Below are 16,129 nucleotides of genomic sequence, written 5' to 3'. Positions count from 1 at the left end.
GTGACTTAAAAATACTCGTGACAGATAACAGCTACCCAGCTGTTGCGCATCTTTGTTATGCGCGACTATCGAAACTTCCGTCGACTATTGTACATCCCTAGTTTCCGCAGCTAAAAGCAAAACAAAATGCAATTTTATTAAAAACAAACAAACAACTTTCAACGAAATGGACAAAGCGAGGTCCAGCGTTTACGAGAAGTTTACTGGATTTGTCGACCAACTACGCAACACAGAATGCAGGTGGGTTGTGGCTTTTGTTGCGTTGAATGTCTCTGTTGTGTGCTGCTGCATCGGATCGAATGCTTTGGGGGAGGGGACCGGCAACAGTTTGTTGTTCATTATGCCATCTATATATAAGCATATATTGATTCGATTCCACTGTCAAGGCCATGCCCGAAATGCGGCATCGCCCTCAGTTTAATGAACCAACAATTCCAGCAGCAAAAGCATTATCAATAATATCTTTATCGAGCGCATCCGATATGACGTCATCGCGCATACCTGTGCACTTTGTTAATCTTCCAAATCTTTTCACAGCCAAAAGCAGAAGATCACCTGCTTCCAGCAGATAGCAGAGTGCATCATGTCACCTGCACTGGCGGGGCACATCAACTATTCCGCCCACTGCGGCACGGCCACCAATGTGCTGCTGCTCTTCTGCGAGGATCTCGACTCGAAGGTGCGAATGAGTGCCGAGGAGAACCTCAACAAGATCTTTCGCGCCCTGGAGAAGACGCGGGTCAGCCGCATACTGATGGATTTGTATGGAGAAATCAAAAGGAATGGTAATCAAAGGTAGGAGGATACCTAAAACCCACAATCAGTGAATCCTATAACCATGTCCCTCTTTTTTAGATCGTTGCGCATTTGCTTGAATCTATTTTCCTACTACGCACCTCACATCAAAGAGAAGCATATCAAATGGTATGCAGTCCGGCTGCTGCAATGCATGTCCACCATATCGCAGCGCAAGGAGACCCTTCTCCAGGAGACGCTCTGTGATTTTGTGAAGCATTTTGGCCGCTATGTGCAGCAGGGACTAAGCGACAGCGAAACCTGCAAACTGTTGGAGGTGGAAAGCAGCTGCAAGCATCGGTCTATCCATGGAACTATTTACCCAACTGTCGTATTTATTTTTCTAGATATTTCTGGACAACATTGGCGCAGATTGTGCAGTCAAGCGCCGCTGTTCGGCCCAAAATTGCATCAGCCTGATCGAGCATGCACGCCACAGAAGCCTCATGGCCAGGCATGGACTCAACAAAGTGATGGGTAAGCGGAAATGAAGCGCCTGATGAGAATGCAATAATCCAACTGTAGGATAGCCTTATTTTAAGCCGGAATTGAATCCACTTGATGTGTATTGCATTCCCGCTAGGACTACTAATTTGCAAAAGTATTTTTTTTTCTAAAAAACTGCCTTCATTTACTATTCATGTTGGGTTAACTAATCCTTGATTTGGTGTCAAAGAGTTTTGCTTCTATTACTGGCCATTAAACGCCTCTTTTCTCCTCTAAAAACCTGTACTCTCATCAATAATGAAAAAGGTGTTTAAAAAGCGTGTAAAATTCAAAATTCTAAAGCCGAATCTACATATATGTGTACATATACATAAATACATACATATGTATATGGTTGGACGGTTGGCTGGAAAAATATTTTTAATATTCTAAAAAGCCGCAAATCCATGAAAAATACCATACCAACAATATACAAAGCAAAATACAGAAAAAGTGAGAATAGGAGTGGAGTCCATTCAAAAACTGGTATTGTGAATGCATTCCCCTCCATGAATATTCGTTTTGTCCATCGTCGGCGTCGGCGGCGGCGGCGGCTACGGCGGCGGTTGGTTTGTGCCACAATAAAAGGGTGTAGACAGTTGATATAAATTATATTTGTGGATGGCTCTTGGTTACCTTTTGCCATCATCCATCGATGGACGAGAGATGTACATCGGGTGTACATCTACTTTTATTGTTTTTTGCTGTGCGGAATTTGTTATGATTTTAGACAAAGATACTTGAATGGGTTTTATTTTAGCATTTGCTGACTGGCGGACTGCGGCAAATGCTCGTTTCCAACTGCAGCGAGCACAAACAAAAGTCATAGACATGTGAAAATGCTAAAAAATTGGGCACACAAATCATTTTTTATTGAATTTTCCTGCAAATATTATTGGCAAACCTTCGCCCAGAGATGCACCTTAGTTACAGCATTTATAGTTTTTTGTTTTGTTTTTATAGCGGACTAGAGGGCGCAAATAGAGCAACTAGAAATAGGAATTCGAGTGGCCAGTGCATCTGAAATATAGAGAACTACTATACCCAATATAGGTACATATAGTTTTTGAGTATTAATTGCTTACTCTGTTGCAAGAGTGTTTGCTTGGGTCTGACCTCACTGGGAGTTTCATATGAATTAAATTAGAAATTGACTTCACCTTTTGCTCTTTTCTTGTCCAAATGTTTACCTTCAAATCAACTCCTTCAACTCCTGGTGCTGCCTGGCGCTGCCTGGTGCTCCTGGTTCTAGTCCTGTGTCAACTGTATGCCACTTCTACGCAAAGGCAATGCCAGCACAATGCCCAGGCAACTCTTCAGCGCATCCTTATACAGTCTGGCGCCTCCTTTTATGGTCGCCCATCATAGCCGTGAGTACTTGTGCCCCGGCATGCCCCAACAAACAGACACAAAGTACGGCCCAGCCAGGGCCTTGCCCTCAGCCCTCCGCCTCCGCCGCCCATCTCTGCCATCTCCGTTTGTTTGTCTCTGGCTTTGCTCCATCTTCTGCTCCCTGCTCTTGCTTCCTGCTCCGTGCTCCCATATAACTGCCCTTAGACGAAATGAAATTTATGCACTTGGACACTTCCATGCAATAATTCATGCGAAATTGAATCAGATATTCATTCCTGTGCAGCTTTAAAGCGGATAATCAACGTTGTAAACAAATGCAGGGGCTCTTTGCAGCAAAGCCAGCAAAAAAGCAGAAATGCAGAATTTATGATGCGCAGCTAAACAAAAAGTGCAAATTATTTTTCATGTCAACTGTGGCAGCATAAATAGCCAAATGTCCAGGAATTTCCCTTTCGAAATGTATTTCATAGTATACCCCATGACAGGGCTAAGTGAAGCCCCCAAAGGAGAAGCTTGAAGCTTTCGATTCACTTGCAGATAGAAACCTCTAGAATGCGAGTAAGTAATGGCTTTTTCTGTCATTGGTCATCACAACTTCTGACTCCATTGTCGCTTATCCATCACCATTAAGCACCTGAGTGCGTGCGGGTGTGTGAGAAACTATTAATTGCAGTCCTTAAACGTGCCCGGCATGATCGTTCCGTTTTGCGGATGCCTCCTCCGCCAATTTTGAAGAAAGTTCTTGCGGCTTTTGCCGCAATTAATTGATACACATGAAAACAGGCCGCAAGTTGTGCTCTGGTGGCAAAGTCACTTGGCTGCCGATGCCGCTGCCGCTGCTGCCACCGAGGGCCATGTAAAAAGTTTCGCCAGCGAGCGGGAGAGAGTGAGAGAAGTGTTTTCAATTTTGCGCCCCAAAGGAAGAAAATGAAAACTAATTGAGTAACAAACTTCCAACATGGCGTTTTGTGATTGGTGGCGTATACGTAATGAAACGACAAATAAGGAGAGACAACACGAGAGCCAAGAGCCAAGAGATGGAGCAAGAACAGAACTCTTACTCCTACTTCTGGTGGTTCTGGGTTGTGGAGTCTATAAATATCAGATGGAAACTTTTCAACGAGATAAATTTAATTGGAGGCAATTTGTTGCAAAACATATGAGGGAAAACTTTGAAAAGAACACGAAAGAAAAGTATGAACTGCTATTGGCCAAACCGGCCAAACGCGCAAGTGGGTAAAGGTATCGTATCTATCTATCGACGGGGGTATCTTTGGCATCGCTTCAGTATGAGCATCTGTATCTGTTTCAGTGTCTTTGAGCAAATTGGAATTGCCAACGCATGCTGCGCAAAAAGAAAAGTTTGAAGAGCATTTTTAATTTGTAGCAGCAGCAGCCAACCCAGACTTAAGTTTTCTCTCCATTAACTAACTTATCTCCTCTCTCTGCTTCCATTATAGAGCTCCTTCTGACGGATCAGCAGAGCAACTGCGTGCTGGGCGCCTTGGGGCTGTTGCGTCTGCTGTTGCCGCAGCTAATACGCGGCTATTCTGCGGATAATCATGACGATGCCGAGTCCCTGGTCGGGCAGCAGCAGAAACAGCAACAACACCAGGCCACGACCTCCGACTGTCGGCAAATTATTGAAATTTATGATTATTGTCTGCACCTGCTGAGCACGCAGCCCACAACGAATCACGCCATTATAAATGCCACACTGGAGGTCATCAATGGCATACTCCAGGCCCTGGATGGGCCTGGGTCTGGGCCTGGTCGTGGGCCTGTGGCGGAGGGGCAGTTGAGTCTGGGCCAGAGTTTGCGCCAACTGTTGTGCAATCAACAATTGCAGCACAATGAGTATTTGCGGCGAAGGAAATCATTAAAAAATCAAATATTCCAATTGAAAAATTACGAACTAGCGACAAGTCAACAACAGGAGGAGCACCACCAGCAGAAGATTCTTAAGGATCAGCAGAATACGGAGACTGCAATGCAAATGGAAGGAAATTCAAATGCAAAACTGCAGCAGCATCCCCAGCAGCAGCCAAAGTGTCAACAGCAGGAGCAGGAGGAGGAGGAGGAGCGGCAGAGGAGCCACCACCAGAGCTCGTTGGGAATTAATGCTGGGGAAGATGCTGCCACGACCGAGGCAGCAAGTTCCGTTGCTGATGAAGGTATAGCAAATAAGGCAGAATGCAAGTCGGGACACACCAGCATGTGTGTGTGGGGATGTGTGGGTGTGCAGTCATGTGGAAATGTGACATGCTGACAGAGGGACGGACCAACAGACAGGCAGACAGACAGACAGGCATACGGATGGACAAACCAACAGACAGACCACGCCGAAATCAAGAAAATTGAGCAATTGCACTGCCGGAGAGACCGAAAGAGAGCGAGCGTGGGGGAAGCGGATGCACACCCACACAATGCACATATGAAAATTATTAGTGCATGCTTTTAGGCGGCGGCACATGCAGCAGCAACGAGGTCAAACCAAATTTGCATTTGCCGCCAGCGCAATCTTGCACAAATATTTACACAAATTGTAAGGCTAACCCATGTCTTCTGCCACTCTCTTTTCATGTCGTTTGCGTGTGTGTCTGTCTGTGTGTGTGTGTGTGGATGATGATGATCCTTTTGGCTATCAGCCGAAAAAACGACGCGCTGCCACATTAGAAATGCCGCACGCAGCATCAGCGAATGCGTTGCCAGCAGCAGTTTGGATGAGCAGCAGCGGAAGACGGAAGGCGGCGACGACGAGGATGATGATGATGATGATGACATGGAGCTGCTGAGCGCCGAGTGCGATGACTTTACAACTCTGTCGCAACTAAATGAACAACAACAGGCAATGTCAGCGGCATTCAAATTGTCCGCAACAGCAGCAGTAGAAGGAGGAGCAGGAGGAGGAGGAGGAGTTGCAGCAGCAGCGACAGAGGGGAACGATAAACTGATTGATGTTGATGCCGATGTCAGGGGGATGCCCAGACCGCAGCAGCATCAGTCATCTCTGCAGAATCTACTAGCCGGCAGCGATGACAAATCCCAGCATTTGAGTGACATCGACAATGAATCTTTCAACAGCATCGATTTCGAGGCCGAAATCACAATTGCTGGCAGCAAAGAGCACCGGCAGCAGCAGCAGCAGCCACCGGAGGGGACCACATCGGAGGATGCGATAGAAACCGGCGATGCAACAACAATTGGCACATTCTTTAACAATCTGTTGTCGCACTCCAACGCAGGTGAGGACTATACAGCGTATGACTATGCATTACCTGGATAAATATTTCATTAGACGTCGGGTGGATCGCTTCAAAGTCAGCGAGGCATCTGCGAAACTATTTCCATTCAATGTTATTGCATTTCACGGTTTGCCGCAGACGCGCCACCGAATTCTATTTACCTCTTTTTTCCCCCACCCGCCCCGTCCCCTGCTACTCTCGCATTGTGATGTACAATTCCACATTTATTTGCAATTTTTGGGCTATGAAATTATTTGCATAATTGCGGCAGCATCGGGTACCGGGAATCGAATCGAAGGACAGACGTGACTCGGAGGCAAAACCAATTTCCATGCCATGTTGCCTCTCTCGTCGAATTGCCAATTGCACTTGCGATTTAATGAAGCGTAATTGTCGTTCCTTCTGATGCTGCTGATGCTCCTGATGCTGATGCAAGTCTCCACGGCATCGGGGGTCGACTGAAATTAGGCAATTCGTGCAGCATTGGTTGCAGCTCCCACTTGGGGAGGCTGCCTGCATACATCATTTGTCGCTACATTGAATGCGTTGCGCCTTGCGTGCAACATTTTGTCTTTTCTGTTGACAAAAGAACAACAAAAAGAGGAGCAGCAGGAGCAGCATGGGAATAACAAGAAGAAGAAAGGGTATTCCCGCAAGGGCTATAGCTTTTGATACCCCTTGCAGCTACAAAGCACAAAGAATGGCCTTTGATTCATCTGTTGATCTTGTGGGATAGGTTTTAAACAGGAAGATCTTTTCATAGACGTTCTTTTGGGAATCAGAATACCTTTTGCAAGAGTATTGCCAGTTCGATTTGTGGTGCTACTATTTGCTCGAATTGCAGTTGACGTGTCTTCTGATTGCTTGTCCTTGACTTAATTTATTTTAATATTTAAAACGTTTACTTTTCTTTTCCAAACACAAGAGAAAATCAATTTTATTGTGAGGATGCTCCTCGCATGTGCATACATACATATGTATATGTATGTGTGCCACGCTTTTCGCCCTGACCCATAAACCAGCTGGAGGTGGTCCGCAGCAAAAAATGGAGGGGAGAGGAAGCCCAAGGAGAACCGAACTAAGAAATGCAGACATGATGCCAGACCCATGTCCTGTCGTTAGCGATGGGCTTGGTGCGGGGGGGTGGTGCGCTTGAGGAGGGGCTGGTAATAAACAAAGGAAATGTACTGCACTGAGCCGGAAGTACTAATTAAGCGAATGAGTTGTGGGCGGGGCGGGGCGAAGCGGCGGAGTGCTACCCATGTAAAGATAGTGAGAGCGGGCAAGGGGACGGGACGGGATGGGGTGGGATGCGGCAGGAGAGTGAGTGCATATAAAAACCCGCATCTACTTGACGTAAATGTTGGGCTTAAATCCGGCATTTCTTGTAAATGTGTGTGTGTGCGTCCGTCCGTCCGGGCGTCCGTGTGTGTGCGAAGGATGCGGATTAAGCTTGAAACATGGCAATGCATTTGCTCGTACTCCTCCTCCTTCTGTTCCTGCTGCTGCTCCGCCCACCCACTCGACTGCACCGCCAGGCCCAACCTTATTGCTGGTTTTCTTGCGCCGCTGCCGCTGCCGCCGCCGCCGCTGCCACTTGGCCAGAGCATCACACTGCAAGTTGGCAACAAAGTGGTTAAGACAAATGGGTTACGTGATAAAATGCGGTTACTCAAATTGCATGTATGCAAGCTTACATGTTGTGTCACAGTATACGTATACATATACGTATACGTATATACGTATACGTGTGGTATGGGGGTGTATCTATATCTGTATCTGTGGGGCATGGGTTTATTTAGCATTGCCAGAACCGTCAGCCAACCAGCCAGCCAGCCAGCCAGGCTGGAACGGGCCAAAACGAGAGGAGCCAGACCCAGAGCCAGAGCCAGCCATCAGTTGCTGCTGCACTTTGCCTGGTTCGCGTTTAGCTGTTTTTTTCTTAGGTTCTGTTGTTTCCTTTTGCCCCATGTTGCAGTTGTTGCAGCTACTGCTGTTGTTGTTATTGTTCTTGTTGCTGCTGTTGTGCACTTATGCGCTATCAGCCTTTTTGCGCTGCTTTGCTTGTCCGTCCGCGGTAGTTATTGCCGGTTGTTTGTTTTTGTTTTTTATTTTTTATAAATATGTACACATATGTATGTATGTATGTTTATCTATAGATATAGCGACAGTCGGAGCCGCAGCCGCCCATCTTCATCTACAACAGAGTGACGATCTTTAACCCCAACAATTTGAATACTCTACTGATGCGAGTGGGGGAAATAGAGCTTTTCAATTTTGTGTTTGAACTGTGATTTAATGAAGCAAATCTTGAAGAATGGGAGGCAGATCTTTTGCCACTCTCCAGGCTCCAAATATAGTCGAGCTTCAGGATCTCGCCAGGATCTCCATGCTACCGACGGCCTCCCCCTTTCGTTCGATCGAGTTGAGGATAGCAGCTTCCCAATCATGATCTTGGGTGCAGCTGAGAGGATGTTGCGCTCTTCAACAGTCAGCACTTCGTCCATCAATAAGGCGTTCTTCATGGCACCAGCCCTGTCTGTGTAGCCTTCGGCCTGGTCAGCCAATTTTGGCTTGTAGACTCTGTAGAAAATGATGAACGAATATAAACTATAAAAACTATAAACCTGTCCAACAAGATAATCAAAGTTGATCTGAGAAACTAGAAAGTGCATTCGGCTTTCCATATTGTCACCACTTTTCCACACGGATACCCTATTTTCATAAACAATTTTTTACGCCTCATGCTCCTGCTATTGTTTTTCCGCCTCTATGTGTGCCTGTGTGTGGAACTGTAAAAAACATTTGCATGTGTGGCTCCCCGTCTGTATGTCAAACATAAAGTAGCCGCCCTCTTCGCCCTCAATTACCCAGCAGCAACCAAAAGAGGGTGCCTCCCACGCCACCCCAAATCCTGTTGCCGCGCGTTTTCCGCTCTTTCCCAGCGCTTCCTACGCGGTTTTCGTTGTCGTCTAGTTTGGGGTTTTCTTTTTTTTTCTCCCTTCCTTTGCTTATGCGTTTCAAAGTTGTATTTCCCTTTTTCGTGTGGTGCCATTTTTGTTTTCATTTTAAACGTGATTCCCACAATGGAGGAAAAAACTACTCGACAGAAGTTGGAGAGCTGCCGCTGCCACTGCCGTTCCCGCTGTTGCTCTTGCTGTTTTCACTTTTGCGGAGGCGAAACTATTAAAGCATAAAATGGCAGGCAGCCCCCGTGGGAAGCCCCCTTGGAGCATAATTACATACATGCATGAAAGTTCCATAAAACTGCAGGGAAACACTCTCTGATTTTTGGCTGCGGTTTTATGAGCGCCACGCCACGGCGTTGCCACGGTATTGCTAATTTGAAGTGCACTTTGAGGGAGTAACATTTAGATCGGAATGAATTTGAGGGACTCTAAACTTTCAGAGATATGAAACTGATATGTTTATCAGTTTCCAAAGCTATCTGGCGGAAACTATCGCAAGAGAAGATCTGATAGCTTACTAGTCTTGAAACCAGGATCTGCAAGTTCATTGAAGCCTAGATCCAGCCCGTAGCTATCCTTCTTTTCTCTGTTACATGAGGCTACCGTCGCGGTTTTACTTACTGATCATATGTGTCTATGTCAGAGCCATGACCACAAAGTGCTCGTCTACTTCCGCTCGCCTCAGTTCCAGCTCGCATTTGGAGTTGGAATCGGTGGCTGTTCTAATTTTTACAGCGCTTGCATGCGGCCGGAACATCCATTAGAACAACAACAGCGGGTGGAAGAGAAAGCCACAACAAGTGCATCTAAAAGATGCAGCAATTTTTAACCCACTTAAGTGGTCAGTGGGGGAGCATGCACTCGGCACTCTACACTCCACGCTCCGCACTGCACACTCTGTTCTCTGTTCTCTGTGTACTTGCTATGGAATTGCAGTTTTCAATTAATTTCCAATACAGACGGAGAGAGAAGAGTTGCCCCGCGGCGGGGCAAGTTAATAGAACAACATAAAAAGCAGCTAAGGAAAATAGTTTTAGTGGTTTCAGGCACACACACACATAGACAGACACAGACATAGTACAGTGCAGCCTGTCCCTCCCCCAATTGTTTACGAAGTTTGCAATTTTCCAGCAGACGATGCGCCTGGTAATTGGCCCTCTTCGTCTCCGTCCCGAGAGGTGGGTGTAGGGTCTTGGGTGGAGGAACCGCAAATTAGCCAACGCCATCGCTGGCATTAGTGTCAAACCCGACTTATCTGCTAAACTTTCGACTGGACGCACTAACTCAGAGGCTTTTGTGCTCTTCTGCTTGCAGCCTCGGAGTCGGTCAGTAAGCTCTTTCGTCAATCAAGTGTTGGCTCTAAGTCCACGCCCTCCAAGTCGACGCCCGCTGATAAATCGGACGCCGTCTCGACGGCCTCACTGACGCTCTCGCTGAGCTCCTTGGCCAGCAGCAGCATCGGGCCACCGGAGCGCCACTCCTCGATTGCGGAGACACCCACGACTGCGGATGACTCCTGTTCGATTACCGCCTCCTACACGGCTTCCACGGCCCTGATGATGGATGCACCCGCCGTGGCCCATCAGCCAGAGACACCGCAACGCCGCAGCACGCCCAATGGTAAGTCGCTTGCTGTCGCACACAATGGAGTAGCTAATTAGGAGTCCTCTTCCCACCGCCTACCTTCCCGCCAGCTAATCCCTTTCTAGTGGAGAACTCGCCGCTCAAGCAGACCATTGTGGGACGTGCCCTGATCAGCGTGAAAATTGGCAGCATCCTGGAGCAGTCGCTGATTTACTACACAGCCCGCCTGGTGGCCGCACGATTCCTGCTCGGAGGCCAGGCAGCTGCTTTGCAGCAGGACAGCGTGAGTCGAGTGTCTATTAAGAGCCTCTCGCTGGCTGTGATCGCTCAGTGTGTGCGTCTGACGCCGCGTGTCCTCCAGCTAAGCCTGGAGATTACCGAACAGGAGCTGGAGCTCCTGGAAGATGCCAGCCAGGTGGGCAGTGGAGACAGCACGCAACTCTCTAGCCCCCAGAGCAGCAACACGTCTCAGGCAGAGGCGGACAAGAAGCCCTTGGACAGTTCTCTGATCCAAGCGGACACCGAGGACAACCAGCTCTTGCTGGACATCAAGGATGATCACTTTGGACCCAGTACTGGTCCGGCCTATCTACAGCAATTATCTGCGCCCACGCTCAGTCGCAGTGCCGATGCAGCGGTCCTACTTCGGAGCATCTCCGCGGCGGAGTCCAGCAAGAAACCCACCGGCGGGGACCACCTGTCGAAATCGGAGATCGTTGGCAGCGCCTATCGTCCCACAGTTGCCTCGCAGGATACGCCACCGATGAGCCTGCCGCCACGTCCGCCCAAGCGAACCAAATCCTTGCGCAGTCGGAAGGGAATTAGTTTCGACACGGAAGCACCACCACCAACCCCTGGCTGCCAGGCCCTATCGGATGTGCTGCTCTTCCACGACCACTGCGATCCGATCCTACGCGGTGGTGTGCAGCAGGTGGTGGGAAATTTCCTTCAATCCAGCGGAGCTGGTCTCTTTCTGGAGCTACAACGTGGTCTCAGCTTGCAACACTTGCTGGCCATTTTACTGAAGGTGAGTTGGCTTGAAAGTGCTCGCATCTTAAGCGATTGTCGAACAAAATGTACGACTAGCATCGCCCCACGGGCATTCGGAGAGAGTTCCTTTGATGGGGCTCCTCCTGCTCCGCCTTTGCCTAATGGTAAGCCACATTACATGTATGCTAACCCGCTTTTGTATATCTATCTGACTATATCTTTGTCAGAGTCCGCCCTTTACTGCTTTATCTCTCTGTCTTTTTCCTCTGGCTTGTGCCCCCACAGTATATGCATAACGCATACGCCACGTTGCACGATATGCAACATAAATGTTACTCTTGGAAGGGTATATCTATTCAGCTATGAAGTTGAAATTAGCTGGGGATTAGCTATATTCTTTGAACTGCAGAAACCTACGAGTAGGCGAGCAATATCAATTCTTGAGTCTTGACGAGTACTTCAGAACCAATCAAACCTTTGGAAAAGAAGAATTTATAATTAAATTTACACTCTATTTCGGTACTTCATGAGCGGAGTAAATAGTCTTAGTAATTTCCATATATTATAGCTTTAATAACTGTATTCTTCAATGCTACGCGCACAACTCCCTACAGATTAACCAATAATTATAATAATAACCAAATAATACCTAACTTCCAGCCTAATTATAAACATAAATTTATAGGTACTCATATGTAAAGTCCCTTATGTTTTCTAAGAGTATCCAAACGGCACCTGTGCGTTGCATATTTAGTTGCACATTTCTTTGCTCTCTTTTTTTTGCACCCCTTGCCGTGTGCAAACATTCTTCTATATCTATAAATATGTGTGCCCCCACCTTTTCGCTGTATGTACTTTTTTCTATGTTAAACCATCAAGCTAACATATTTTAACACATGCAGACAAACACACACACACACACACAGACAAACGGATACGGACACGGACCCGGACACGTGTCCATATCAATGGCTGTTGCCTTTTGAATATTTTTCCAGTGACTTCAACCTCAGTCGGTGGCTCCCCTCCCTCTCTGTTTCTCTGTTCTCGAAGTTGCAGTTGCAGTTGGAGCTTAGCCGAAGGCATTCTGTGTGTGGCTGTGTGGCGGTGTGGCCGGGCCGTATGGCTGGGTTGTTTTTCATTTGAAAATAAGAAAGAAAATTCTTATCGCCTTCGCAATGTGCAAGTGCAAATGCCCCTAAAGGGAGCAGCGCATAGTGTATCCGTTTCGCCATCTCACTTTCTACTTTCTACTCGTACGAGTAGCACATTCGGCTCCTGCTGCTGCCCCTTTTGGGGCATGGTATGCAGAATGTGCGCATAAGTTGCACATTGATTTCTGTCTGGGGATTGGTCGTGGCTGAGAAGTTGGGGTTCCGATCCGGGGACTTATTCCAGGGCTGGTTTCTTATTGAATTCAATAATTTAGTGGCCGGCACCGAACATTTAAATTGCTGCTGGCTGTGTGGGCTCTCCCCAAAAGTGCAATTTGATTATGCAATGTTGTTGCCCGAAAAGTATATGCAACCAAATGCACGCGCAGAACGGAGTTGGATTGGAGATGTGGAATGGGATGGGATGGGACGCAGGACGTGCCAGATGAAAATCACATTAGATGCCTGCCGTATAATGGCCGAAAATCCGTCTCAATGGCACTTGCCAGCATACAGAAGTCGGAGGCAGACCAGCGGCAGACCCGCTTTCGACCGCTGGAGATAGAGAGATAGAAAGATAGCAAGATGCTGAAAATAGGAATAGGAATAGCAATTGGGAAGATCTTCCCCAGAGCAGGCCAAAGGCGAAGTAACTTTGATAACAATAGCCCTTTGGCCCAGGACCGGGTCTGGTGCAAGGAAAAGCTTGTTAGAGATTCGTTAAAAATGCACACACTCTCAGATGGATGCCCGGATGGTGGATGGTGGATGGTGGATGGCGGATGGGGGTATGGGGAGTGCTGCTTTGGGGCAGCTGGGCAGCCACTGTGTGATTGTGGAAAACTTTTTGCTTGTGCAAACAATAAAACACAAATTCGCTTAGCCAACATCTCGTTTTGCTGCCACACAAAACCATCTTATGCCTGTTCTCGTTCTCGTTCTCGTTCTCGAGACCAATGTACTATAAAGAAATTTAGCCAAAAAGTTTTCTGCTTTTCTGCTTCTACCCCACTTATGTTGCAGGGCTTTGAGGACGAGATCCACACAGTGGTTATACAAGCGTTGAATGCATTCGATAAGATATTTCCGCATGTGGTGTCCAAATATTTGACAGCGCCGCCATGTCATTATCATGCTCATCAGCAGCAGGAGCAGCAGGAACTGTCCCAGGCAGAGTTCGAGCTGAGGCAGGAGCTGGAGCTGGAGCTGGAGCAGGAACAGGAGCTGCAGCGACATTCAAGTGGACAACAAAAGCGTCCGGGCCAGGCGCAAACATTTGGCCAACAAACTTTTGCAAAGGGCCTGGATAATGCCTTAAGCAGTCAGCCACAGCAACAAAGGATCCCTAACGATGGCACTGTCGATGCTGGGCAGCATCCCGTTGCTGCTGCTGCTGCTGTTGCTGGGACATGTGCCAACTCCAAGTCTTCGACCACTGATAATGATGAGCTACTGGCTGCTCTTTTGAATGATTTCCAATTGCAATCGACTGGGCTGCAAAAGAATAATGGCAGCTGCAACAGCCAGTTGGGTAATGAGCCTGGACCTGGAAGTGGACCTGAACCTGGACCTGGCCCCTTCTGCGTGTTTGCCATCTCACCCAAATTGCTCTTGAACAAACTCCGGCTCTGCCATCACAATAAATATTGGTTGGTCCAGAATAAATACGCCGAAGTTATTTCGAATTTAAATTACGTGCTGCTGCGCACTTACTACGCAAATGTCCGATGCGGTTTCGACAACGGCAGCAGCAGCAGCAGCCATCAGCATGAGAGGCAGAAGGAGGAGCAGTGCCCCCAGCCCCAGCAGGATGCCTGCCACTGGAGCAAGGACGCGCACGACGAGGACATTGTCTGCACTTATGAGGTAAGCAGCTAAATCGTCTTATTACAGCCAGGCACGCCGGCTTGTTTATTGTGCAGATTATTCGACGAGTACCTCGTCCTCGACTCGTACTCGTGTGTTTTCCCATGCTCCTGCCCTGAAAAGCAATTCAAGTGCTGGCCCCCCGGGGGGGGGGAGAGATTCCGGCTCCTCTGACAACTCTTATTGAACATTTGTGCACTCAAGTGTGTGGCCGGGCTCTTTGTGCATTCTGTCAGCGAGTGTGTAGCGCATTCTACTGCCGCTGGCTGACTGACTGGCCGACTGGCCGACTGACAGTTGGAGGGGGTTATTTGCGACCCTTACACATACATTTGTTTATTTATTATTTTGACAAAGCCAAGCAATTTGCTAAATGGCAAAAAGAGGGACACGATGCACAGAGAGTCGTCAAACAATTGAGGGAAAAAACGATTGACGAGGGATCAAATTGAATGTTGAAGCAGCTGTTAGACGATAGGGTCTCCCCGACAAGAAATGAGATCTCTCTGTATCCACAATGGAAGTTCCAATAATTATTGTCTAATCAATCAGAATTCCAAGATATATCCCATCGCAAGCCGCTACAACCAATGCAAAATATCGTATGCCATTAGTTTGAAATCCCATCAATGGAAAGCCACTTAAAGTTCATGGCAGAGCCTAAGGCAAAGGTATTTCCAACTACGAGTATGATTCACTTTTTCCGCACTTTCTTGTGGGTTGTTGGCCGCACCCGCACCTGCAGGTCTCTCCTCCCTCCGAGTCTCTAATGATGTCGAACCAAGAAGTGGGCGAACGCGAACCGCATCTGCAGGAGCGAACCAGAAACTGCCAAACTGCATAATGAAAACTTGGCTCACTTTTTGATTTACAACGTGCAGTCGACTAACTCAAAAACACTTTTGCGATCCTTGCAGGCGCTATTTCTGTCTGAACTTTTCCATCTGCTCGGCGACGATGATGCCCGGGTGCGGGAACATGCCGCCTGCTGTCTTTGCCGCTTTATAATGCAAACGGCGCGCCAGGAGCAGCAGCAGCAGCAGGAACCACCTACCGAACCGCCATCGAAGGATGTAACAGAGGAGGACATCAGCGGCACCGAAATCGATGACAACGTCAACGGCAACGCCGACGCCGACGCCGAAACTCAACAAACTAATTTCAATTTGCTTTGGGATTTTTTCGACTATCGCATATTTGGCAGCATGTCCGTGACGTTGCGTAATTTATTCCGGGCCAGTTCGACGATTGTGCCGCCGCTGGCGGAGCTGGATGCATTCGGATTGGTGGGCCACAGCCTCTCCAGCAGCACGGCCGGGTTCCCAGAAGTTGTGGCCACATCCATGCTGGGCCCATCGTCAGGCATGGCATCTGCCTCCGCATCGGCAACGGCATCTGGAGCGGCCGCCTCCGCGGCGACGGCCTACTTTGATGGCCTGGCCGAGGGGCATGTTTTTGCCCTGGCGATGCCACGTCAAATTGCGCAGGAGGAAAAAGTTTTGGCCAAAGTTTTGTATCGCATGACAAATAAATTGATGACGCTGAATGATAAAAATTTGCAGGTAAATATTTGTGTGCCACAGCCAATCGAACGGAATCGAAACGAATTGAATGGGAGTCGCAGAAGGCGATTCCCCACATCTCTTTCAACCTTAAACTTTAAACTTCTGCCGTTCTCCCGTTCGGC

At 47.9% G+C, this 16,129-nt stretch overlaps 1 protein-coding gene across 3 annotated transcripts in view; it reads left to right on the top strand.

Annotated features, from left to right (window-relative positions):
• Positions 1 to 67: 67 nt before the first annotated feature.
• The window catches only part of htt (huntingtin), a 52,737-nt gene continuing 36,675 nt past the window's right edge, over positions 68 to 16,129 (top strand). For all 3 annotated transcript variants that reach the window (XM_033377284.1, XM_002137004.3, XM_015183325.2), the window contains exons 1-10: positions 68 to 240; positions 538 to 795; positions 856 to 1,072; positions 1,143 to 1,272; positions 4,095 to 4,808; positions 5,283 to 5,879; positions 10,163 to 10,468; positions 10,543 to 11,459; positions 13,600 to 14,442; positions 15,360 to 16,004. In XM_033377284.1, coding sequence (XP_033233175.1) covers positions 167 to 240; positions 538 to 795; positions 856 to 1,072; positions 1,143 to 1,272; positions 4,095 to 4,808; positions 5,283 to 5,879; positions 10,163 to 10,468; positions 10,543 to 11,459; positions 13,600 to 14,442; positions 15,360 to 16,004 — 4,701 coding nt within the window. In that variant the 5' untranslated portion in view covers positions 68 to 166. The remainder of the gene's footprint in view (positions 241 to 537; positions 796 to 855; positions 1,073 to 1,142; positions 1,273 to 4,094; positions 4,809 to 5,282; positions 5,880 to 10,162; positions 10,469 to 10,542; positions 11,460 to 13,599; positions 14,443 to 15,359; positions 16,005 to 16,129) is intronic.

The sequence above is a fragment of the Drosophila pseudoobscura genome, chromosome 2 (assembly GCF_009870125.1).
Source record: "Drosophila pseudoobscura strain MV-25-SWS-2005 chromosome 2, UCI_Dpse_MV25, whole genome shotgun sequence".
NCBI classification, from domain to species: Eukaryota; Metazoa; Arthropoda; class Insecta; order Diptera; family Drosophilidae; genus Drosophila; species Drosophila pseudoobscura.
Note: the sequence above shows the minus strand (reverse complement) of the source record. Positions and strands in the feature narration are given on the sequence as shown.